Here is a 26,925-nt window from a genome sequence, read left to right on the forward strand (position 1 = left end):
ACCAGACCAACGCACAACAAACACGTCTTTCTGAATGACTTTGAGCTACTCTGTACCAGTGGTGCCTCCCAGAGTCACAGAATAAAACAGTCATAGAAACATCACTGAGTCATTAAAAACAAAAGGCAGAAAAGCTCTTTGAGTGTTTAACACAGCAGAATCAACCAGGTTCAAAAGTGCATTCGTCATTTCTTTGATTCTCAGAGTATAAAAGCTGACGGAGTGTCCATAACCACGTCAGTCTGCTACCTGTAATAATAAACATGATGGCAAATCTGCATTCAAAGATGTGCTCTTGCTTTCTCTATATACAAACAGATAAAACTTCAAATCACATGACTGACACTCAGGACAAGACACCGTTATGGACAGTGTGACGAGCTGGGGCAGAAACATGTGTGGGCTCAGGTCTATGATAACGATAAATATTATAAACGGATCACTGTTGACATTCACTGATTTATAAAGTTTTCAATGCATACAGTATGTACAGATTTCTCTTTATAAACAGCCAAGTGGAATGTACTTTGATTTACATCAGCAAAGGCAGGTGAAGGCAGAGCCTTTCCTTCATCATTTACAGAGCATTCACCTTTTTTATCATATACAGCTGTGGTCAGTTTACAAACTCGCATTTTGGACTTCAGTGATTTCTTTCAGCCGTTCTTTTTCCAGGGTGGACTGGTTATACAGTATGTGTCTTTAACAACTTAAAAAAAAACCAAGAAGAACTGGGTATTATTTTTTATTTTGAATTGTCTCCAAAGGGCAGTTGGCTTCATGTCAAGTTTGCAGACGTCTATTTCGGAGCGGGGCCTTGTTTCTCGGTCAGCACTCTCTCAGTCCATGTTGATGTAAAACTCACTTCATTGTGGATGCTGTTAGTAGCAGCTGTTAGCAGTTCATAGCAGACCTGACCCTTGGTGGTTTCTGGGTTGCTCCTGAACATCCTAACCAGTGTCTCATTTCAGAATGACAGCTCGACTCTTCTTCCAGACACTGGTGAGGTGGTGAGACACTGGAATAACTTGTACTTATGTACAATAGTTGAACTGATGATCTTGAAAAGTGTAGTTGTTTAGGAATGGGTCCAATGGACATTCACAACTTGTGTAAATTCACAGTTCTCCTTCTGCGACCTTCACTGAGGTCCTTGGACTTCCCACTGTTCTTAGTAATGGATGATGCAGTGAGTGCTGTCAAACAAAAACTTTATGCTGACAGAGAGAAACTAACAATTTTAGTCAATAACAATCACCAAGAGGGAGGGAGGGAGGGAGGGAGGGTGTGTGTGTGTGTGTGTGTGTGTGTGAGAGTGAGTGAGTGAGAGCCTGACTGTATCCTTGTCAACATGTACGATGTTTCAATGTTTACAATGATTCAACCCTGGGAAAAAAACTAGTTCAAAGAAATACAAACCATAAATTACTTCACATTCATGTACACGATGAATGTATGAAAACTTTGACCACAGTTGTATTATTTCAGTTGAATTTATATACAGCCTATATTTTTCACACTGGTGTTAAAGGAGAGAGAAAAAGAAAAACAGCGCGTGGAGATCAGACTCAGAGTATCAAACCGCTTTCACATCAGTCTTCTTTCCCGGGCTGCCTCTGCGAATCAGAATGTGACTGCACCACACTGTGGCACATATTGGTATTACACGGGTGATCTTACATCTTTAATCCACCACAGTACAGAGAGCAACTACAGTTCAACATGCATGGAAGCTGGAGCAAGGTCAGCATTGCCATCTATTAGGAAAATGTTGGATTATGATGATCATATTGGACATTAATCACAGCCTTGATTTCTTTGATTGTTGCGTCCCAGAGTGTGGTTAGTTGCAGCCTAGACAGCAAAGCAGGTACTGCAGGTGGACCACAGGTCATTTAATTCACCTTTAAAGTTTGTCATTAAAATGTACAACAAATTATTAAAATCAAATTAAAAATAAATAAAATAAACGTATTGATTAATTAGAGAGATTTCTATATTGACCAATTTTTGAACTGGTTGTGTTTTATTCCTCTCGGTCTCTGGGTGACTCAGTTGACCGAAAACCTCATCAGTGGCAGAGAAATGGAAGAAAAACTATTAATGGAGGATCAACAGCAGGAGAAGCAAAATGAATCCATTGAACCCAAACACCTGGTCCCAGGTTTGCTCTGCTCGGGGGCGAAAGACACTGTGTTGATTAAAGATGTAATCAAAGGTTTGTGTGACCCACAGAAGACTTTCAGTTTCCAATGCAGCATTCTTCAATGTGAGAACAGCTGGTCCTCTGACACCAGTGTGAACCATTTATATACCATTAAATAGACTCATTGATACTAAAGCCAACTGTACGGGTCAGTAAAGTGACCCGTTTTCATTAAATAAGCCCTCTGATTTAAAATGAAGTGATAAACAACAAGTTAACCCCAAAAACAACAGAGCGTTACTCCTGTGTGATGTCTCACATAGTAACTCACTTTTTGCTGACAAAAAACCATCAGATTAGTGTCATATGATTGAAGAAAAATCAAAAACGTCATTTTAAAAATCACCACTGATTATGAGTAAGCCTTCGTCCCTAAATGATGATGCGCAGCCCCTCCTCTGTCCTCACATCAGTACCTCCCACAGAGCCAGGGAAAAACTGGGAGGCTGGAGTCCTGCTCAGTGATGGGAGCTAGACAGGAAGGAGGTGCTCTGTCTTTTTCTCAGTCTCTCCATCACTTCAGCTCTTTCTGCTGTAAAATCAGCTCCAATGAGCTGATCCTGAGATAGAAGGGCGGACGATTCCCTTTGGAGAAGGCTTCGATCCAAACCAGGACATCTACAACACAAACGGGACAGTAATCATTAGCACAGACCGAGTATAAGGCAGCAAAGGTGAAGACATGATAATACACGTGATGACATTTGGCTGTGTCAGGAGGTTGGTCTGCTCTATAAAGGCAAAGCACAGTGACTACCACAGACTGTATAGAGGACATGGAGGTAGCTGCCATGTCTCCAGTCCCTCAGTCCAGTGACTGAGTCCGGAAAGGTTTTCCCACAGAGATTTGTACAGATGTCTTTTTGCAAAGAATCCGCCCACCTTGTACTCCAGAGTTTGCTTCAGCATGTCCTCTTCTTCTCGAGTGAAGTTCAGCAGCACAGATACAGCTCTTATCAGCTGGTATGCCTGTCAGAGCAAAACAAGCAGCGCACCTTCAGTCTGAGTGTGGAGCACAGCTGGGCTCTGACATGCAGTCAACACAAACCAGACTCTTGCAGAGTCACACGTTACCTCTGCCTCTCTGGATGACATGAACTTGAGGACGACGTGCTTGAGATACTCAAAATTAATTTCTCTTGAGTCATTGAGGTCCGAGGTGTTGGTCACTGTGGTGTTGGAGGTCGGGGGACTCGGGGTGGATGCAGGTGCAGGGTCAGGACAAACCCTCTCCGGTTTTTCTGCTCTGCTTTCAGGTAGCTTCTCCCTCCCTTCAGCTTCTGACTCAGGTTTTAATTTCTACAGAGCACGAAGAGAGAAAAGCACTCAAAGAATCAAATCATTCTGCATTTACACCCGATAAGCAGGCAGAATCCAATCAATAACAAATCTGACGATTAAGAAAGAACTTGATTGTTTTAGGTTACAGCAACAGTACAGGTTTGTGTTTCTTTGGAACCTGAGGCCTGTATGACACAGGATTCTGGCTTATCCAAGCACCTTCAGGGTTCACGCCTTTCTAATTTGCCGTAATAACTTGTTCTGTGAAGCTAACGCGCTCTGGAGAAGTCATTCTTTACTCTGAAACCTAAAACAGGCTGGAGCAGGTTATGTTCAGAGTTCTGTATTAAAAATCATCTGGACGTCGTTTGTTTACAGAATGTTTCACGATCCTCTGCTGGGCTACGACCTGTGTGCACAGCCTGTGTGCTCTATCTGAATGAAGCAATGTCACATGACCGTACGCGTTTTACTCCAGTGATTTGGAAAATGTATAAAATGTTATAATTCATTCTGATCTGCTGCTGTGGGACAGTAAGCTTTAATGCCACACTTCACTTCAGAATCAGAATCAGAATCAGAAAGGGTTTTATTGCCAAATGTTGAGCAGGTTTACAACATTAGGAAATTGCTGCGGTGCTTCAGTGCAAACATACTGTTATAAATACTGTTATAAATTAAGCTTAAATAGACATGAAAATAAAAATGAGAATAAGAATTAAAAGTGCTACGTAGAAAGATATATGCATGAGTGCAGGTGGTGATCAGTGCCAAAACATGGAATGATGCAGTGAACACAGCGTAGGGTCATGTGTTAGTGGTGGGAACAGTCATGTGGTTATTGTTCATGTGTCCGACAGCAGAGGGGAAGAAACTGTTCTTATGGCGAGAGGTTCTGGTGCGAATGGACCGGAGCCTCCTGCCTGAGGGGAGCAGGTCAAACAGACTGTGTCCAGGGTGAGAAGGGTCAGCTGAGATCCGAGCTGCACGCCGCAGTGTCCTGGAGGTGTACAGGTCCTGCAAAGATGGGAGTCTGCAGCCAATCACCTTCTCAGCAGAGCGCACAACACGCTGCAGTCTCTGTTTGTCCCTGATAGTGGCTCCAGCGTACCACACGGTGATGGAGGAGGTGAGGATGGACTCGATGATTGCAGTGTAGAACTGCATCATCGTCCGTGTTGGCAGGTTGAATTTCTTCAGCTGCCTCAGGAAGTACATCCTCTGCTGGGCTTTCTTAATGACGGAGGTGATGGTGGGCTCCCACTTCAGGTCCTGGGTGATGGTGGTACCCAGGAAGCGGAATGAGTCCACAGAGGTGATGGGGGTGTCAGACAGGATGATGGGGGGGAGTGGGGCTGTGTGCTTCCTGAAGTCCACAATAATCTCCACTGTCTTCTGGGCATTCAGCACCAGACATATTTCATACTTTTTATGGCTACAACTGACTTTATATTAATGGCAATCTTATGACAATAGGAAAGATCAGCACTGAACATTCATTGTCTTACCAGTTCTTTCTGCAAAGTCCTCTTCAGTTCTGCCAGTCTCTGCTGCAGCTGCTTTATGGTCTGCAAACATCATCAGAGAGTTTTATGTGTGGGGTGAGTTTACCTGCCTTCATGCATGTAGTTTTTTTCATTCATAGCTAGAGGACCAAATGTGAATTGCCAAAAAGCCTCTGACCCTGTTCTTGTCGCTGAGCTCTTGCTCCAGCTCTCTGTTGACTTTCTGGATGTGATCCAGGTCATCCACGGTCACGCTGCCGTTCTGATCCTCCTCACAGACTACACTATGACTGTGGAGCTGCTCGGTCAGGGTTTCCACCTCCACTTCCAGGTAGGAGATCTAGACAGTTCACACCAAGCATGCACTGTTAATTCAGTCTGATTAAAGTACTCAGTCCGTCTCAGTTTAACAAGAAACCCCATCAAGATAAAATAGTTCATGAGTGTGAATGCCTGGAAGTCACCTGCACACCGATCACATTATAAAATACAGCACAAGTATGTTCAAAGATGTCTGAGCGTGTGCAGGTGCTGACCCGAGCCTGGCAGCTGTCCAGCTGCTGAGTCTGTGTGAGCAGCTCCTCCTTCAGGCTGGTGACCTGGGAGTCTTTGTCCAGCTCCACCTGCTCCAGCTGGGCTCTCAACCGCTCAGCCTCCTCTTGCACCTCCACCAGGGATGCCTGTCGCCCCTGCACCTCTGCAACGCAAACACAATATTTTGGAGACATAAAGAGCTTTAAACTCTTATTGTTCTAAAGCTCTTTATTAAGCGCCATCTCTTTAAAGATCTTTAGTGCACACGCGTGTACCATTCTGCAGGGATCTGATGTCCTCCTCTCTGAGTGCTAGCTTCTCAGTGACAGCGGTCACTTCCTGCTGTGAGCTCTGTAGAGCCGCACTCAGCTCTGCAACCTGACATCAAGCACAACACGCACACAAACAGTGAGGTGATGTGCACACAGAGTTACTACATTATTTCAGCAGAGGTTTGTGTTTGAGTTTATCCACTGACCTGTGTTTGCAGGCCCTCCTTCTGTCGTCTGGTTTCTTCCAGAGCTTTGGCGATTTCTGTGCTCAGCGTCTGTCGGCTGTTTAGCTCCACCTGGGAAACACAGACAGACCAAAAATGTGGGCTACAAATAACCTCTGCTCACTTCAAAAATCATTCAATAAAATAAACTTTAAAGTTGTATTTTTCGTCTGACGGAGTGAAAAACCTGCGCCATTAAACAAATGATTACAACTTATGACTCAAGACGCACTAACGAGGCAAATGTGCCGAAGAATGTGAACACTGGTAATATTAGTGAGTAATACACGGAGTAACAGCGACAACAGCAACAGGGTGAGCAGATGAACATTCAGACTAGGCTCAGAGTTTTGGTAGATCGACAGGCTCAGGTGTCCAAACCAGCCAGCAGCCTGTGAGCCTGCACGGCGGCCTCTTACTGCTGAGGGGTAAAAAAACCCTCACATTTATTTAGCGGAGATGACAAATAATGTGAACGGCTCCATCATGAAGAATATGGAGGTTTCGAACCAACAGAAATAAGCTGTTTGTTGTAAAACAACTTTTTACTGTGTTGGAATTTTCTGATTGTTTCTCTTGTGCTCCATTTTCTGGACTGGACCGTTTCTGTGGTTGTTCAGCTTCTCTTTGTCCCAGTAGTTTTCATTTCCCCCACCACCCCAATTATCCCTGTTTAAATCAAATACATGTTCATATTCTTGAATAAAACAACCCAGCAGTGTGTTGTGGTTCTTACCCTGCACTGCTCCAGTTCTTCTGTCCGCTGCTTCAGAACAGAGTCCACCTCATTCATCTGCTTGTCCAGATCAGCCTGCCACATGTGCACATCAGAACAAGCACTGATTAAGGTTGGCGGTTGGACGAATATATCGTTTTACGAGAGTGATTTATTTATTTGCCCATGAATAAGTTTGCTAATAATGTTGGTTGAATCTAAGAGAGGCAGTCAACAGAAAAACAGCTGTTTCAACTGCACCCTCCTCAGAGTGCGCCCAAACGCAGCGATGCATTTCAAAATGTCACACAATGGTGGGAAGGGAAACAAAGAGAAACGGGCTTCTTTTCTCCACTCTAAAAACGTCAAAAAGTAAGTTCAAAATCAAGTCTTTCATCTCAATAAATGATTCATCCAGAAAGTAGCTATAGCAACACTAAAACAAAGAATAAAATAAAATATTCCCTCCAGACAAAACGTATAAATTCTAAACGCTCAAATCAAATGATTATCGTTGCTCCGCCCATCCAAAGTCTGCGCCTGAGTGAGTATATCCCACGTCGTCAGTTATTGGACTGCCGGCTGGAAACCTCATTACAGATTAATCCCTCTTTTGGAAATTCCATATGAAAAACATCATGTTCAGTCTGGGGTCTGCAGGTACAGATCAGACACTGGTTTATCAAACAGAATAAAAACAAATGCCAGGAGGAAACATACCAGCCGGGTCTGTAGTGTCTGTTTGTCCTTCTGTAAAGAGGCGACACAGTCCTCCAGTCGGCTCATCTTCTCCCGACTCTGCTGCTCTAACAAAGACAGCTGCTGGTCCAGAAAGGCCTTCTCTGCACTCCGCTCTCCCTCCTGAGCACACGGACAAAAGTATGTTTGGACATGCACTCTTTACCTTCACTGCAATCATGCTGAAAGTCCATGTTTTCCCTCCAAGAAACAAAAAACTGAGCACAAACATGATCAGACTTTGAAAGAGCACTCTGTAGCCTTCAGTAAATAATATCAGGCTCCTTTCTAAAGGCTCAAACTGTGCTTGGAGTGGCACTCACCAGTTTCTCCATGTTCTGCTGCTTCTCTGCGATCTGCTGCTGTGCACTGCTCAGCCTCTCACTGCTCTCTACAACCTGCTGCTCCAGCTGAGCAATCTGAAAACCACAATTCAATCAATATGATATGAATGAATACTCATCGAGGCTTCAGCATACCAAATGTCACCATGTAAAGTCTTTTCGATTTCACTTTGCAATCTCAGGTTAGAATCCTTTTATCACGTATTATTCCTCGGAGCCGGGTGTTTGTTGTCTCATCGCTTACTTGTGTGTCTGTCCTCTCTCTGTAGGCCCTGGACGAGTCGTCTTTGTGTCGCAGAAGAGTCTGCAGCTCAGTAATGGTGACACTCATCCTCGACACCTAAGGCCACAAGAAACACAACGCTTAAGTTTTTTTTAAATATCTTCTTTTGTTCAAAGTAACGCGAGGAATGAAAACCAGAAAACAGGAGTAAATAAACATGCAGCTGTTTTAAAAAGAGGAAAATGCCACAGAAAGCAACAGAAATGAAAACAACAACTTCATAACTAAAGTAAGAAGTTGAACATTTTAAAAAACACAGCTTACACTGTTAGGCCCACTTCGATCTTATGTCCCCTCTAAAGTGACACACTGCTGACTACATCAGACTATTACATTACATTGATTTACACAGGGTATGTGTATTTGGCCCCATACAATGTTCTCCATCGCGTATGAATGTGCTGTTTTACCTGAGCCTCCAGAGAGCTGACGGCATCAGCGTGGTCTGTTCGGACAGCCAGCAGCTCTGCTCTCGTCCCGTCCAGACTTTGCTCCAGACTAGACTTCTGGAAAGACAACAAAAAAATGAATAAACTTATATTTGTGCTTCTAATTTCTTTTTCTCATTAGGAAGCCTGACTATAAAGACATCTGTGGGCCCATGAAACACAACAACACCTCAGTGAGCATGTCAACTGCCAGCCATGCGCTACTGTCATAAAGTAGACCCAAGACTTGTTCTTAACCTCCTGCAGCAGCTCCTGTAGGTGCTCATCCTGGCTCAGGTTCCCCTGCAGTCGTCTCTCCAACGATGTTACCTTCTTCTGAAGCTCCACCAACAAACGCTCCTTGTCCTCCACCGTCACAGCCGCCTGATGATGGAGCAACAAGCCAACGACAGGTAAAGAACATTTGGTTTAAAAGACTGAAACAAGTGGAACCAACTAATGTGACCCATTATAAAAGAAGATTCAATTTGTTTACACGTCAACAACAACGTAAACGTGGAACAATAACAGGTTTTTGGGTGTTTTGTGAATTTAGTTCAAAATAAAAAAGTTTGTCGAAGCATTTTTTGCAGGAACGAATAGCCTGAAGTCTTCTTGGACTCCAACTGAGTCACGCAGTTGATTGTGCTTCAGGTCATTGCCTTAAACACTGAGCAGAGCTTTTCCTGCAGGATGTTGTTGCATCCATGTTTCCCTCCGCTCCAACTGGTGTCCCAGTTTGTGTCACATGTACACAACCCCGCAGCATCATGTTGCCACTACTAGGTTGTGCTGAGCGTTTACTTTATGCCACACATACTGGTTGAAACTCTTTCATCGCACCAGAAGACTGTGCATCTCATAGATACTACAGAAGCTTCTCAGACGAGCGGTGAAACGTCTTCAGGGAACTTGAAGAAGTCCGGTCGCTCTCATAGATGGACGTTGGCACCTTTTGACAAACTGTGCTGAAACTCTTAGTGAAGAAAAGGTTTTTCTGGTTTCTTCACTGTAAATGTCCGATTGGCGGAGTGACGCACTAACAGCTGTGCTGCTGTTTATTTAGATGGATAGTCCAGGTTTATATTATTTTTAGCAAATAAAAATTAGTCCTGTTTTTGCTTTTCCACTGTAAAATGATGACGTAAAAAACGAGTATGAGCTATGAGCCAAAATGCAGAGGGTTCGAAAAATGATAACACATTATTTAAGCCCAGTTAGACACAGACTGTCGATGTTTAGCTGCAGGGCGTTACAGCTTTACTGCCCTCACGTTCTGACCTTTTGCTGCTGCAGCTTCAGAGCATCATGTTCTGTCTGTAATTCATGGAGGGACTTCTCCAACGTGGAAACCATACTCTGTGACTGAAAAACAAAGGCAACCAACAACAAGTGAATAAGCAGTTTTGGAGAGGATGGTAGTGGTAGTGTGCTCAGTGCTGACCTTCTGGAAGTCTTCAGAGACCTGCTGGATGACTGACTGCAGCTCCTGGCATCGTCCCTCTAGCTCGCCGACCTTCTTGTCAGCCTCCTCTCTGAGCAGCAGCAGCTCTTCTCTACATGGAGCCAATAAATGCTCTTTGAATTACAGCGTCATGTCACAAAATAAATCACAGTCCCACAACAAATCCAAGCTCACTTCTAGAACAAGCAACTAAATGTTGAAAATGCTGACTCCCTCCACAAAAACCGAATGTTGCATTTTCCATACCGCTCTATCTCCAGCTCAGAGTTGAGTCTGCAGCTCTCCTCGTGCTGCCGTTCCAGAGTCTGGAGCTTCCCCCGAGCCTCGGCCAGCCCTCGCTTTGCCGACTGAATATCAGCCTCCTTATGCTGAAGTTCCCGCTCTTGCTGGCTCAGCAGTTCTTCCTTCTTCAGCAACTGATAAACAGAATCCAACCATCATACGACATCGTAAAGTGTTTTCAAACCAATGTACAGACTCGCCAGTCCTGCACTAAGGTACAATCAGTGTACGACTACATAACTGACTGCCATTTTTCCTTAATCGCAAAATGTCAGGAAGAAGCTGGCACACCACATGTACGCACCATGTGTTTAACTTTAGCGAGCTCCTGCTGCTGAAAGCCCTCCAGTTCATCCAGGTCGTCCCTTTTTTGAAAGAGTGCTAAGCTTTGTTCCATCATCTCCTCTAGCCGAGCTGACAGGGCAGCCTTCTCCTAAACAAACACACCTTTGAGGTAAACATCGTTTCTCACATGCACCATTTATTGGATTCATGCAGGTGTACAGAATCTTAAGATTATGGATATGACCCCGGTTCACTGATGGCCTCACCAAGAGCTCAAATACCAATACACTACCCCCCCCTGGCTGGCTACACTCCTGTCAGGACAGGGCCCACCTCGATAACTGGCAGACAGAGTCACAACAAGCTCCTGCAGGAAGCCTGCACTGCGTAGTAACCTTCCAAGCCATCCAGTCGTGGTTTCATTTCTTAGGTTACATGTGAGGATATGGTGTAGGGTTACGAGTGACTTCTGGTTACATCATAAGTCACAATGCAGATTTCCTGCTGCAGTAATTCAAACATTAGAGGGACTTTCACCTGCTCTGTAGATGCTGTAGACACACCCAACTGGTAAAACCTAGCAAATGTGTGGGGTAAGACAGTTATGCAGAAACCTCTCAGAAACTCCCTTTAAGAGAAACCATGAGGCTGCCAGACACCTGCTAGTAAAAGCAGCTGCTCCTGCTATCCAAGGGAAAGACGATGTTTAGACACAGGCCTCGTGTGGTTTAGTCCAGGACACAGGTAACTGGTCCTCGTCTAAAACCCCGAGTCCTGTCCAGGTAAACCTACAATGCATGGACTGGACACAAGGTATGCAACATAAAACCAACATGGCAGGCTGTAATAGTGGCCGAATACACCTGGAAGGTGTAGAATGCCTTACTCTCTTCTACCTGAAGAAATGATGGGATCACGGCCATGAAGCACTGAAATGGGATGGCCTATGATTCAAATACGTTATGCTCATACAGAGTCCTGTAAGACCACGCTCTAGCACACAGAAGCTATAGCCATGATTAGCGTTTAGGCTGAGTGTTACAAACAGTTAAACCACCAGGTTAAAGCACTGAGAAGAATATTAGTGTTTTTCAGTTAACTTGGAGTAAAAAGTAATTGTACTTTTTTTTTTTAAAGATGTATTTCTTCCTGATAGAAATGCCAGTGGCACCTTAGCATCAGCTACAGGACAGCACTGCTACCTCTGGTGAGCCAATTTACAACTGAAATACTGGGAACAAAGAAGCAGTGGCAGAGTCTTTAGCCCAATAGTATACTAGTCACCAAGAGGTGTTTGAATAACATCTGAGGCTATGACACTATTATATAACACTGCTCTGGCCACTCCTGACACGAGTGTCACTGAGCAAGTGTAAAGGAGCCGGTATGACGGTATTTGAGATTTTGTTGAGGTCACGCAGCCGGCGTCCCCCACAGTGAAACACAAGACAAATACCATGAAAGAACCAGTTGTAAGAGTCTCTAGTATTACTATGCAGCTTCTTTTCCCCCCACAAGGAAAATTTCTCCTTTATCTTCTTTGTGATGGGATATACACCAAACGCTGCACATTGTTAGCAATAACTCAGCATATTACAAAGTAATGGTATTCTAGTAGGAATGTAATGACTGAAACTGAGTGTTAAAGAATGATAATTTGCCCAGCTGCTGGTGTAATGTATTTTTCACTCTTCTTATTTTGTGACCAGTTTAACGTTCATTCCAATCAGTGAACAGCACAGAAATATCAGCTCCTCCCCCCCAAACAAACTGCTGGGCTTTATCATTCTTGACCTGAAACAACTGCTCCCATAAACCCACCAGAGAAGTGTTTACTGAGGTCAAACGGACAAGAAGCCAAGGTCCAGTTTGCCATAGAGCTTTACAACTGGACTTTTTCCCTCTACTAGAGCGAAGACGTTACCGCCGTCAAGCCACGAGAAAGAATGCAGGCTAAGGTAATCCTGCACTGGGTCCAACCTTTAAACCTACAGACCACGTCCATCTTTTATATTTTTGTGGGGTGATTTTGCAATCTTCAAATTAAAGAATTATATTTGTTCTACATGTTTTAAAAGAAATGTAACTTACTTTGTCTGAATTGGCCATTTTCTCCATCCACTCCTGCAGGAGGAGGATAGAAAGTGTTCAGAACAAATCAGACCTCTATAATAAGTGAGACAGAACGCATCTTTACCTGATCTTTTTTCTCCAGCGCTAAAGCCATCCCCTCTGCCATTTTGGCTCTGCTGACCTGATGAGAGTCATTCTGTTCCTGAAGTTTCTTTATGGATGCTGAGCAGTGAGAGAGGGAGAAAGAGACAGACAGGACACAGAAAGGTTTGTATGTACCAAGCAGAACAGAAATGTTAAACAGCACAGAGAGCGGCGCCGTTAGTAGCTGTGAAAAGTTGGAGTCAGTTTAACAAGTGTTTTCATCCCAGAAGCAAAAACAGGCAGAGACGAGCAACGTGCGACACGTGGAAGAAACAGAAAGGTAGTAAAGATCCTAACACAACAAAGCCACCCTGAAGAAATGACGTCGTCTAGACTAAAAGCTTAGAACCCCCAGAAACTGCAGAGTTCAACTCACATTACTACAACACAAGACAAATAATCTTAGAGCAGCAAGTCCATCTTACTATGAAGGAAAACTATGCAGCAAGCAGGGAGGGACGGCAGAGAGGCTGCAGTGGGGCTTTAAATCGAGAGGTTTCAGGGAGAACTTTGAGAGAATAGCTGATAGTTTCAGTGCTAAAGATGAAATGTTTAACTCTTCCAAGATTCACTCATTAAGGATGTTGTTGACTGGATGTTCCAATAAGCTCTCATCTAACCAGTTCCTCATTTGCCACACGACCCCTGGTGCTACTGTCAGAAGGTTTACATCACTTATCTCCCTGAACTAGTCCATTATTTTTGTGAGGGACAGATATCCTTGTTTTCAAAAAAGATGTTTACCTAACGTTTAGGCAAATTAGTCAATATTATAGTAGTATATATTAAATGTATTTTATTTTATCCATTCACTTTGCTTTTAATTTGAATGGTTAGTTGCTGCAAGCCAGCTCCATTGCTTTGCATCTCGTGTTTTCCTACCAACTGGTTGGTGGCCATGTTGCTGTTGTGGTTGTCCTCAATATCATGTCAGAGGATTCTCCAAATCTACCACCCTTGATAGCAGCTGGGGTCAGTGGATTCTGTTCTAGTCTTGAGCTCTGCTGTGAGCACGAGGGTCGCTTTACCTGAATCTGCACGACCCTCATGAAGGCTGCAGAGCAGAACAAGGAATAAAATCAGCAGCTGCAATCCAAGATGCTGAGGTTGGAGTGTATTCAAAGGTAGAGACGGGACAAACTGAAGTGTTTCAGATTAACTGAGTCAGTTTGCTAAAACAGATGGCCAAAAAGTCAAGTTTAACATTTAAAGATTTTGCAAATCACCTGTTACTAAACTTAAAAAAGGAGGTTCAGCCAGTGTGTTTAATGCTCGAGGCTTTTAGTGTGAACATATAACATTTGCATACTCCAATATATTTAGCTTTGCTTGTATTACAGCAGGTATAAAAACTTTGTTTGCATCAGCATCTGCCACACGCAGCAGCTACACACAGACCAGGTTCCCAAATCTTCCTCTCTAAACAAAGTGGAAAAATTCTATTGCTACACTTAATGAGTCACAAGCAAGTTGGTCTTGTTGTTCAAACCGTGCATTGTGGTAGGGTTTTGATATTTAGTTCATCACAGTGAATACAGTAACTTAAAACAATGTGAGAGACACAGCCCAACAAATGAGTATATAAATATATAGGTGGCTGTACCAGGTTTAATAGACCAGAATGAGAATGGTTTGAGAAACCACTTAGCAAAAGCGAACAAACTGAGAGCAAAGTGACAGACAAAGCATGGCTCTGGAATCAGTGCTCTGAACACTGCATACCAGTGGTTTGAAAAAAAGCCCAATCCTACTTTGGATTAAAAGAAAAGAAAAAGCACTTCCACAGCAACCCTCTGAAGATATTAGCATCTGGAACCCTGAACCATCTCTGTGAGCGATAATGTGTCAGGTAATGTTTAGTACAGCTGACAGACAGGAAACAGAAAGGAAGCTAATTGGGAGGAGAGTAGAGGTACGTACAATCCTGATGCCTTTCTAATGCAATTTCAAGCTTCTCCTTGGTCTTCTGCATAATTCGCAGCTGCTCAGCGTAGTCTAGTGTTGGGAAGTAGGGTGATGGGGTGGGGTACCAACAATACACACACAAACAAGGAGAAAGAGGCAGATGACAGTTAAGAGAGAAGCAGGAGAGAAGGTGAACAGAAGGAGTGGGGGAAAACAAAAGGGAGAACATGGTTGAGAAATAATGGAAGGTAAAAATACTGATGATTTGCTTATCTGAGAAAACCATAATGGTTTAAAGGCTGTGTGAGAATCTGCCACCTTTAACCTTTTTCTAGGGATTGAAAGTCATTAAAGCTACTAAAGGAAAAATGTGCCATTATTCTGAGAAGAAAAAAAGAAGTAGTCAAAGGAGCTTGCAAAGAAAAGCGTCTGGACTTCTTTAGGTTGCTTGAAGACGTTTCACCTCTCATCCGAGAAGCTTCTTCAGTTCTAAGGTCAAATGGTGGAGAGTCCCAGATTTAAACCTAGTGGGAGTTTCCCCCACAGAGGGACAAAAGGACCCCTGATGATCCTCTAATCACATGAGCCAAGGTGTGAAACTGGGTGTGGGTCCCAATCAGCCAGAGCTTCAGGTGAGCTCATTGTGAAACCTGGCCCCACCTTATCATGCGATTTCCTGAGGTCAGATGGCCCAGGATGTGAGTGGGCGTTAAGGCCGTACATTTTGGGAGGGACACCCTTCAACTGGTGCGGGAGTATGAAAGGGAATCAAGGAAACTAGCGGATTATAGGAACCATCTCCGTTTCAACCTAAGATGCAGACAAAGCAGAGTTGTTCCTAAGAGCCTGCGCCTTGGATCCACTGTCAGGGGATACAGAGCAGACTTGATTCTACACAGAGCACAAAATCAGCTTCTAAGTGAAAGGATAAGACAGGTCCATTTCACCATAGATGCCCTCCAGATCAAGATCAGCCAGACCCTGCAGGAACTGGAAACCCTTCTACCCTCTCCAATCTTAGAAGAGGTTTACAAGTTTGTGGACAAGGCCCAGCGGGCCCAACACTCTAAGGAAAAGAAAGACAACGCAGGAAATTCCACACCTTGCTTTCAAAAACACACACTCCTCAGTCTGAACCTACACAACTCAGAGAAGAAAACACACCTGAAGACAGTCAGGAGAAATGGGTAAAGAACTTTTCAGACAGGAATCTCACTGAACCTGAAAAGAGAGTATTAGCCAAAGGACTCAATTTTGCCATTTCTCCACAACAGTTGCCCATAGTGGACCTCATCACAGCCACAGAAACCGCCATACGGATTAATAAATTATCACAGAAGCAGAGCAAATCATGATGCCACCCTCTCCAGTGCCAAAGTCCCTCCGTCCAACCTCACAATACAAGAAGGCCGTCGCTTCCCTGAGCAAAGACCACAACATCACTGTTTTACCAGCTGATAAGGGACACACAAAGATCACTACTCTCCTCAGTGACAACAATACCTACGAAGATTTGAAGCGAAACCCCACAAGCAGCTACAAAAAGAAAGTTATAGCTTGCCTTCAAGACTTTGAAAAGGACAAAATTATTGACTGCCTTACATATCACCGCCTTTACCCAGGGGATGCCATACCCTGCATCTATGGACTTCCTAAGATCCACAAGGAAGCTGTCCCACTCAGACCCATAGTCAGTAGCATAAACTCAGCCACTTATAACATTGCTAAACACCTTGCTACCATCCTGGCTCCTCTCGTGGGGAACACCCCACACCACATCAAGAACTCCACCGACAAGGTCCAGAAACTTCCCCTGGATCCAGATGAAACCATGGTGTCCTTTGATGTAGTCTCTCTCTTCACTTGCAAACCCACCACGGAGGCCGTGGAGACTGTCAGAAAATGACTACAAGAAGACAGCTCCTTGGAGGACAGGACCAACTTCACACCCGATCAGACCTGCACACTGTTAGACCTCTGCCTCACCACTACATACTTCAAATACAACGAAGGCTTCTACAGACAAAAACATGGCTGTGCCATGGGCTCCCCCGTGTCAACTATTGTAGCCAACCTTTACATGGAGGAAGTGGAAAGGAAGGCTCTTGGCTCTTTCAAAGGAAGAGTACCCAGCCACTGGTACAGATACAGTGGGGCAAAAAAGTATTTAGTCAGCCACCAATTGTGCAAGTTCCCCCACCTAAAATGATGACAGAGGTCAGTAATTTGCACCAGAGGTACACTTCAACTGTGAGAGACAGAATGTGGAAAAAAATCCATGAATCCACATGGTAGGATTTGTAAAGAATTTATTCGTAAATCAGGGTGGAAAATAAATATTTGGTCACCTCAAACAAGGAAAATCTCTGGCTCTCACAGACCTGTAACGTCTTCTGTAAGAAGCTTTTCTGTCCCCCACTCGTTACCTGTATGAATGGCACCTGTTTGAACTCATCTGTATAAAAGACACCTGTCCACAGCCTCAAACAGTCAGACTCCAAACTCCGCCATGGCCAAGACCAAAGAGCTTTCGAAGGACACCAGGAAAAGTATTGTAGACCTGCACCAGACTGGGAAGAGTGAATCTACAATAGGCAAGCAGCTTGGTGTGAAAAAATCAACTGTGGGAGCAATCATCAGAAAATGGAAGACATACAAGACCACTGATAATCTCCCTCGATCTGGGGCTCCACGCAAGATCTCATCCCGTGGGGTCAAAATGATCATGAGAACGGTGAGCAAAGATCCCAGAACCACACGGGGGGACCTGGTGAATGACCTGCAGAGAGCTGGGACCAAAGTAACAAAGGTCACCATCAGTAACACACTACAACGGCAGGGAATCAAATCCCGCAGTGCCAGACGTGTTCCGCTGCTGAAGCCAGTGCATGTCCAGGCCCGTCTGAAGTTTGCCAGAGAGCACATGGATGATACAGCAGAGGATTGGGAGAATGTCATGTGGTCAGATGAAACCAAAGTAGAACTTTTTGGTATAAACTCAACTCGTCGTGTTTGGAGGAAGAAGAATACTGAGTTGCATCCCAAGAACACCATACCTACTGTGAAGCATGGGGGTGGAAACATCATGCTATGGGGCTGTTTTTCTGCCAAGGGGACAGGACGACTGATCCGTGTTAAGGACAGAATGAATGGGGCCATGTATCGTGAGATTTTGAGCCAAAACCTCCTTCCATCAGTGAGAACTTTGAAGATGAAACGAGGCTGGGTCTTCCAACATGACAATGATCCAAAACACACCGCCCGGGCAACAAAGGAGTGGCTCCGTAAGAAGCATTTGAAAGTCCTGGAGTGGCCTAGCCAGTCTCCAGACCTCAACCCCATAGAAAATCTGTGGCGGGAGTTGAAAGTCCGTGTTGCTCGGCGACAGCCCCAAAACATCACTGCTCTCGAGAAGATCTGCATGGAGGAATGGGCCAAAATACCAGCTACTGTGTGTGCAAACCTGGTAAAGACCTATAGTAAACGTTTGACCTCTGTTATTGCCAACAAAGGTTATGTTACAAAGTATTGAGTTGTATTTTTGTTATTGACCAAATACTTATTTTCCACCCTGATTTACCAATAAATTCTTTACAAATCCTACCATGTGGATTCATGGATTTTTTTTTCCACATTCTGTCTCTCACAGTTGAAGTGTACCTCTGGTGCAAATTACTGACCTCTGTCATCATTTTAGGTGGGGGAACTTGCACAATCGGTGGCTGACTAAATACTTTTTTGCCCCACTGTATGTAGACGACATCTGGGTCAAAATCAAGACACAAGAAGTGGAATCCTTCACTGCGCACATTAACGCTGGGGATAAGAACTTCAAGTTCACCAGGGAAGACACAAAAGACAACTGTTTGCCTTTCCTGGACTGCGCTGTGCACATTGAAGAGAACGGCAACCTCAACATCGAAGTTTACCGGAAGCCCACACACACGGACCAGTACCTCCTCTTTGACTCCCATCACCCTCTGGAACACAAACTTGGAGTAATTAGGACCCTACACCACCGGGCAGAACATGTTCCCTCTAAGCCTGAAGGAAAAAAGAAGGAACACACACATGTAAAGGAAGCACTCAAAACCTGCGGCTATCCTAAATGGGCGTTCTTAAAGTCAGCAAAGAGGCAGAGAAAAGAAGACCAGACACCAGCGAGGGAGGATAAGAAGGACAGACGCAACAACATTGTCATCCCCTATGTAGCCGGTGTATCAGAGACACTCAGGAGAGTTTTCTCCAAGCATGACATCCCAGTGTATTTCAGACCAAGCAACATGCTCAGACAGAAACTGGTTCACCCGAAAGACAAAACTCCAAAACACAGACTTAACAATGTGGTGTATGCTGTACAGTGCAGCGAGGAATGCTCAGACCTCTACATTGGAGAGACCAAACAGCCACTTCACAAGCGCATGGCACAACACAGAAGAGCCACCTCCACAGGACAAGACTCAGCATCCATCTGCATCTAAAGGTCAAAGGTCACTCGTTCGAGGATGCCAATGTTCACATTTTGGACAGAGAGGACAGATGGTTTGAAAGAGGAGTGAAAGAAGCATCTATGTCCACTGTGAGCGACCATCTTTGAACAGAGGCGGGGTTTACGACACCAACTCTCTGCCATCTATAATCCAGTTTTGAGATCCTCCCCAGACGCCTTAACACCCACTCACATCCTGGGCCATCTGACCTCAGGAAATCGCATGATAAGGTGGGGCCAGGTTTCATAATGAACACACCCGAAACTCTGGCTGATTGGGACCCACGCCCAGTTTCCCACCTTGGCTCATGTGATTAGAGGATCATCAGGGGGTCCCTTTGTCCCTCTGTGGGGGGTCACTCCCACTAGGTTTATATCTGGGACTCTCCACCATTTGACCTTAGAACTGAAGAAGCTTCTCGGATGAGAGGTGAAACGTCTTCAAGCAACTTAAAGAAGTCCAGACGCTTTTCTCTGCAAGCTCCTTTGACAACGTGACCTGGATGACTGAGAACCTTCACAGAAAAAAAAAGTAGTTCAATATTTATTTACAACAGAAAAACAAGCCACACACAGTTAAATACTAAAAATAATATTCACACTGAGACATTAACACAATCACTTCATGGCCATCAGTCTGTGCACTGCAGCATGGAGAGCAGAGAAATCAGCTGCCCTGCTTTAAACTGGCCTATTAGGCTCTTCCTCATCTTCTGTCATATGTGTCACATATTAAGGTCAATGCATGTGCACGTAATCCCTGAGAGCCAAACAGCTTTGAAAAATCTGTTTCAGCCCCGCCCACCTGCTACTCAAACCTGTTTGCCATTTGATTGAAATGGGATTAAGCACAGACTTTTGCCTTAGCCATATACTTTACACGCTCACAATAACTCCAGTATTCATGCTGCCCAGCTTTGACACTGTGCAGTAACAGTCGTGCTGTGGGGCTCATAAACATGAAGCATTCACACTCTATTACCAAGACCATAAAAAGTCTAAATGCATGTTTGTATATATGATTTTCTTGTTGGTTTCCATGGTTTCTCCTGGCTGAAAGGCCTCAGTCTCATGCAGCTAATCCTCAAATTACCTCTACTCATTATAATTCTATATTTAACATATGCATCTTTAACTTGTGTGAGATAAAACTAAAATCCTTTAGATGTTCTCAGATTATTATAATTATTATCAGTTAAGACAGGGTGCACTTGCATTTAAATTGAACTCAGATTGCTCCTAAAATCTGCTTCACTTCAGCTGCTTACACTACTGTTGTACATCATACCTGACAGCTTGGCCTCCAGCCTCCGGATCTGATCATTTCTTCTGAGGAGCTGGGCAGGAAGGTCATCCCTGGAGCTGCTGCCATCAGATGCCTGAAAATAAATAAAAAATAAAAAAAATAAAAAATCAGACATACAGACGTTTATAGAAGTGGAACTGGTCAATCCATTGGTCCATTCATCAGGTGCTTCACAACAAAATAATGTTAGAACATAAAAACAAAAAGTTACACAAATACAAGTTTAAAAAGATGAGTTTTAGCTGTTCCTTTAATGTGATCAGCGAGTCTACAGATGCCAGGCTCAGAGGGAGAGTGTGCAGAGGCCTGGACCCTGTTGCAAAAGCTCCGTCTCCTTTAGGTCCCAGCCTAGTGTGATGGACGGTCAACTGGTTCTGATCACATGACCTCAGTGACCTGCCGGAGACGTATGGATGTGAGGGTTTTCTTATGCACACTGGTGTGTCCATGCAGAGCTCTAGAAGTCAAAACCAGAATCTTAAAGTTAACAGGGAACCAGTATAAGTAAACCAGCAGTGAATTGGACAACTTTGTCAGAAGTCTCACAGTAACGCTCTGAACATCCAGTAAAGAGGTTCCCAGGAGGTTTTGCTGAGACAGCTAACTAATAATTATCTGGACAAAATAAAGTAAAAGCATGAATGACAAGGTCAGAGTGTGACACCAATATTGCCAAGCATAACTTGGTAATATTTCTTAAATGATAGAGGCGAGAACAAACCAGATTGTTAGCATCAGTATCCAAAGTTAAAAGTAACACCAACAATCCTGATAGAAGTTTTAACAAAGAGCAGCGAGTTTCCATGACCTTCAACACAAATCTCACAGTGGGACAGATATGGACTGCTTAGTCTTCATGTAAGTTTTAAAACATGGTCAGTTGTCTAACTTAATAGAATGTAAGCACTATGCAGGATTTGAAACTCGAGGCTTAAAACAGATATAACTACATAGTAGTTATATCTAGAAACATTACATGATACACCACAGGCAAGTGGAAGAGGACATGTACTTTGAAGCAGCAGCAAAGCCGGTGCCATCACACTGGAAGTCTGTGTGTAGTATCTGACTACAACAGGTACTGAACAAATGCTAACTGGCTGAAACGTGGGCTCACCATGAGGGAGAGAAACAGGATAAAGCACCAAAGGTGACAAACACCCTGAGAAGCATGGCACGACTTTAATGGTTTCATACTCTGTTTTTACATCACTACAAAGAAGACAAACAAGATTAGCGTGCAGGACAGTCCACATATTTTTGACACGGCCCGCTGGTGTCAGTTAACAGCTACAACATGTAGATGACGGTCTGCAAAGCTCTGCATATGCTCTGGAGTGTGTCCTGACATAAACTCTCCAAGCCTCTGGAGCTCTACTGCAGGGATGATGCAGTCATTTGAGATTTTGTCCCAAAATATACCAAAGCACACCTGCATCCATGTCCGCACGAAAGGCCTCTATGCTATCTGACATGTCATCAATTCTTCTTGTAACTGTATTTTCAAACAAAGACAACACTGACAGCCTTTCTAGCATCTCAGTGTACCAGGACATCTACACTGTTATTGGAGAGTGTTGCCGTTATTGTTTTAGGGCTGCCACAAACGATCATTTTGATAGTCGACTAGTCACCGATTATTTTTGCGATTAGTCGACTAATCAGATCATCATCCATTGGACGTAAAACTACAGCTTATTGCACCAGCAGCATCTGCTCTTATATAACTATCATTAGCTTACAGCTTTAAGTGTTTAAGGTCTGTGCTAACTAAAAATTAAAGACAAGATGATAGTTTATTAAATTTTAATGAAATTTGCAGATTGTTTCGGTGAAGTTTAATGAACTCCTTGCTATCTAAAATATAACAGGACACTGGAGTATATTCTGAGCATCTCACACTTCTGATGATCAGCTGTCTGCTTGACGTTATTCAGCTGTGTAAAAACTATAACTTTAATCTCAGACAAACTGATTTACTCAGGAACAATAAAATACTAAAAAAAAAAAAGCCAAACAATAACATTTTAAGTTATCTAAGTGACTCATATATCATGTTTAACCTGAGTAGTGACAGAAGGCGGTGGGTTTGAAAACGATTTGCGGGAGTCCGGGTGTTCTCACCGCGCTAGTGAGCCTTGCCCCGGCTCGCTAAGGAGCCAGTGGGGTAACAGATGTCTCCGAAAACGTCGGAGCGCTTTTGAAATATGCGGTGTCCTGATAAACTGAGCAGATATTTGAGGTTTAACAGCTACATTCTCGCCTGAAAATATTGTTTAAACGGTTTATTTTGTGAGCCCAGAAAGAATAATAAGAGTAACATTAAAACTAACTAGCTGCTGCCATTGTTGGAAACTGAGCTGGGCCGCGCTATGAATTCTGGGACACAGCTGCTTCTTCTTCTTCTTCTTCGGGGGTTTAACGGCAGCTGGCATCCTTGTACATGCAGTGCTGCCATCTTCTGTTTCAGGTCCGTTATTACATTCTTAAATCCTGCCACTTAATCCTGGCGTCTTTTGTGATCTTACAAAGCTTCAAACACGACGGCGTCGACTATTTAAATCAGTCGTCGAAGATTTTTGATAGTCGACGTAATCGTGACTAGTCGACAAATCGTTGGCAGCCCTATTGTGTTTCTAGTTTTATTTTACTGTTTTGCCATCAATTCAGTGTTTTATTAACATAGACTTTTGCCACAATGGTCAGAGCCATCGCAGACTCCTCGAGTCTTGACGTCTATAGGTCGGGCCCAGTGCCTTTCAAAGTAGGCTAGATTTCTAACAGAAGGTCTGATTGGTTTTCCAAAGTCCCTCTTTAGCCTGTGGCACCAAGATAGCATTAGCCAACTCCCGACAGCACAGTTTATCCTACTTTTTGTGTAGTTGTAGATTGTAGTAATGATGTATTGGTCATAAAATATGGCAGTGGCTGGACTTGACTCAGCATGCCATCTGAGAACCAGTGTTTTAAATCATGGAAAGATGTGTTCTGCTGGGTCACATGACAAATGTCGTCAGCTGCAAGAAAGCTCCAGCAAAATAAATTGGATGACAGAAAAATACATGTGCCAGCAGTAAGAGTTGTGCAGACAAGCTGGCCAGGGTGTGCACTATGCTACTATGTTTGTTATACTACCAAATCAAAAACACAAAGTAACATATCAGCCCGGCTGTAACACGACTAAGCAACTTCACTAAATTATTTAGTCAGCTGTAACGGAGCCTCAGGAGTCTGGCTTCCTCTCTCTCGAGAGCTACTTATTAGAGCTACTAACACTGAGATGGATCTGATTAACAAACTATAATGGAAAGCAATTGGAAAATTTGTTCTTAAATAAGGAAAACAGTCAAGTACAATAACATAATATACACAGCATTGCAATAAATGTGTTTGATCTTTAAGACTGGACTCCAATATGATCATGGAAGACACAACAATCAGTACAAAAGAGCCAATCTCCACTCTACCATCACCTTTACTATAGGCATGCTGGAAGACTGTTTACTTAGCCTGGCAGGGCGAAGGACACGGTCTCAGCTGAACTCTGGACACACACACACACACACACACACACCACCACACCACACACACACACACACACACACGGCGGGTTTGGGCCCAGCGCTGGAAAAATAGCTGCAGGGCAGGATGGCTGCTGTGTTTGCTTACTCCTCACCCCCTACCCAATCCAGTTGCTTGTCACGTGCTCCATAATGTTGTGCTGTGGACATCTATGTGCTTTCTGTGCAGAGGAGTTTTTTTTGTTTTCTGTTCTCATGCTGTCCTCCCAGGAGCCCAGCATGAGTAGAGGTCTATATTTTTCACTCTTGGACTTTCCCATTGTAGTGTAATACTACCAATCCCCGACCTGTCTCCCCATGTGATGTCCCATTTCACTGCAGGGCAACTTGCATGTGACAAATAAAGGTCTGATTGATTGATTGATCGATGTCCATCAAAACTAAGGGCTGCTACCCAGGAATGGCTCTGCTGACAGCCAGAGGATAACTAATTTACCAGGGCCACAGTGTTTAGCATCAACAGGAGCTGCCAGAGAAGCACAGTAAGGCCTTCATATATGAGCTTTGACACTGACAATTTACACGCATACGCAATCCCACTAGTAGATCCACAACTGCAGAATGCAAAAACAGGAACAATAAATACGTGAAATACAATATGAAACTAAAAAATAAGCAAAGCAGCACTCCAAGGACCTGTGAACATGTTAAAGTAATATAGGAAAACATATTGCAAACTGTTACTGAGTGACCACCCAGAGATGAATGTTTTCTGTCATGTTAAAGCAAAAAGAACAAGGACAAGTCTGAAGTCTACTCCTCCTTTTTTCTATTAATAAACTTGGTCTATGTTAGTAACCAAACTGTCAAAATTCTAAAGAACTTACAAAGTCATCCCCGGAGTCTGCTCCCACTGAGGTGATGGATTCCTTGCTGATGGTACGGGGTATGCGAACACCACTCCGAGGTGCTGTGGCGGCCTCCTCTGCAATCTTCTTTTTCAGTTTAGCAAACATATTCTTCTTTCAGTTTCTCTTCTTGGGTGCAGTTCAGTTTCTTCACCCAGTGCTCAGAGTTTAAGGCTCCCTGCTGTGTCGCCTCAGACAGCACCACTTCCTTATGCAGTAACACCTGAAAGAGGTTCCTGATAGTACTTCCATACTGCTACATCTACAAAATGAGAAAATAAAGTTATTAAATATCCAGGAAGAAGCTTAGTGCACAACATGTGACTGTGGTATGAGATGTTAGGAAATCACAACAGGGAAGGATATGTAATGTGTTATCTGTGTGTTTAACATGGAGACTATACATTCTTCAGAAGCCCAAGCTTGACAACTGTCACATTGCTGTAATGCGTCCAGAACAAGATCCACAGTTTTTGGCATCATGTGGTAGACGTGCTGGACTCGCATATCTCCTGGCGGTTTCATTTGGCTACACTACAGCCCACTAACAGCGCTATTTGACAAACTTTTACTGGCAGTAAAACAGACCGTTTGTCCATCAGACATGGCACGGGGAAGCCAGCATGGTTCCAACAGTAGTCCAATCATTTTGGTTACTCCGAGGAGACCACAGGTTTCTGTGTGGTTCCTGTTGCAAGTGCACCAGCCCTTTGAACGTTTGTCATTGATGTGGCTTTTCTTGCAGCTCTGAAAACCTTACAGTTACTCATCACAACAACTGTCCCTGACTCTGGGCAGTTCCTAACTAAATCAGTTCCCCTGGCCTGGCTCCAGAGTATCCTACCCTACTCAACCCAACAGCTAAAGAACGAGCTTAGTCGCAAACTGCAGCAAAGACAAACATGGGGTTGAATTAATTAAGGGGAAAAACAAAGTACGACATGAGAGTCTATTCTGACAGACAGCTAGCCATCTAGCTCTTCTAACCATAACAATAAGAGTTAACATCACCACCGGTGGTGCTAGCTGACGTTACACTGCCCGTACACTGAAGTCGCCTTCCTCTTACCATTTTCACTTCGATTGAAAGTCACTTCGTGTGGTTCTCGAGGGTGAAATGCTTTTTGCTCTCTACAAACACTGAAAGCAAAGCTGGAGCCGTGGCAGTCCGTAATATGACCTATAGACTTTGTGTTTCCAACGGGATGCTAGCCAGTGCTAGTCAGCGAGCTACAGCTCATACAGGAGACTTTACACGTAATCACCCAGATGACTGAAGACGTCACGATTAGCCCTCTGCTCATTGGATAGAGGGAGTTAGAGGTGGGGAAATGTAGCGCTCCCTGTAGGCACTAAGAGCACACACAATCAGAAGCGGGGGATTCCCGGTGGCTTTGAGACAGACGCTCAATAAAAAAATACATACATACACACACACATATATATATATATATATATATATATATATATATATAATATATATATATATATATATAAATAAAGGCTGCAGCCCTTTAGTTAGCACTGCATAAAAGTAGCAAGCATAAATTAAGTAACATTTCTGGCAGATTTTAAATGCAACTTTTCATACAGCTAAATATATTGGAAGCTCAGGCAAAGTTATTTAACATGATGGGCCACATACAGTCCACTTTACCTTAAGTGTGCCGGACCTGTGAAACTCTCCTGTCTGTGTAAAGAAGTTTAACCTCACAGTGCAGTTTCAACAGTATGTCTCAGTTTTTCCAGATGATAAAGAAACTGCTTTACTAAAGGAAGAAATCCGTCAGCTCAACTTTTTGGGTTTAATTGTAAGACATGAATGTGCATAAAAACAGTCTTCTGTGTATTTTTTATGGAGTTGGTGTCATTTAAAAGCATGAAACTCAAAATGCTGTAACTTTTACAACACCTGTGTGTTCAGGCACTCAGTATAAAATGAATTGTAACACAGTGCCTGAGTTTTGGTTTTTTTATTAATCCCTCGGGTGGGTTCCTCCGGGAAATTCAGTTTCCA

The 26,925-nt window shown here is 43.7% G+C and overlaps 2 protein-coding genes across 4 annotated transcripts in view; one reads left to right on the plus strand and one right to left on the minus strand.

Annotated features, from left to right (window-relative positions):
* The window catches only part of LOC113032917 (serine/threonine-protein phosphatase 6 catalytic subunit-like), a 78,805-nt gene that overhangs the window by 32,426 nt on the left and 19,454 nt on the right, over positions 1–26,925 (plus strand). The window lies entirely within an intron of this gene.
* LOC113032916 (golgin subfamily A member 1-like) lies at positions 446–26,217 on the minus strand. Of its 3 annotated transcripts, XM_026186050.1 has the most exons (24): positions 25,978–26,217; positions 24,888–25,170; positions 20,462–20,552; positions 14,700–14,774; positions 12,760–12,857; positions 12,654–12,686; positions 10,582–10,710; positions 10,242–10,411; positions 9,975–10,086; positions 9,812–9,895; positions 8,789–8,914; positions 8,513–8,608; positions 8,064–8,159; positions 7,799–7,894; positions 7,458–7,598; positions 6,759–6,833; positions 6,005–6,094; positions 5,802–5,904; positions 5,529–5,689; positions 5,171–5,332; positions 4,996–5,055; positions 3,281–3,505; positions 3,089–3,175; positions 446–2,824 (listed from the first exon to the last, which is right to left on the minus strand). In XM_026186050.1, the coding sequence occupies exons 2-24, from the start codon at positions 25,014–25,016 to the stop codon at positions 2,747–2,749; spliced, it is 2,517 nt and encodes an 838-aa protein (XP_026041835.1). In that variant the 5' UTR covers positions 25,017–25,170; positions 25,978–26,217; the 3' UTR covers positions 446–2,746. The 3 variants fall into 3 exon arrangements, with proteins under 3 accessions (XP_026041835.1, XP_026041836.1, XP_026041837.1); XM_026186051.1 differs by lacking the exon at positions 14,700–14,774; XM_026186052.1 differs by lacking the exon at positions 10,582–10,710.

The sequence above is a fragment of the Astatotilapia calliptera genome, chromosome 12 (genome assembly GCF_900246225.1).
Source record: "Astatotilapia calliptera chromosome 12, fAstCal1.2, whole genome shotgun sequence".
In the NCBI taxonomy this organism is placed as follows: Eukaryota; Metazoa; Chordata; class Actinopteri; order Cichliformes; family Cichlidae; genus Astatotilapia; species Astatotilapia calliptera.

Bases quoted from the DNA above. Each gene is read 5' to 3' on its own strand.
- LOC113032916 (XM_026186050.1), bottom strand. From the start codon at position 25,016: ATGTTTGCTAAACTGAAAAAGAAGATTGCAGAGGAGGCCGCCACAGCA. The intron at 8,915-9,811 runs GTCAGAACGTGA...CTCCATCATCAG, and splicing joins TGAAGCTGCAGCAGCAAAAG to GCGGCTGTGACGGTGGAGGA. The intron at 8,609-8,788 runs GTTAAGAACAAG...TTGTCTTTCCAG, and splicing joins TACAGGAGCTGCTGCAGGAG to AAGTCTAGTCTGGAGCAAAG.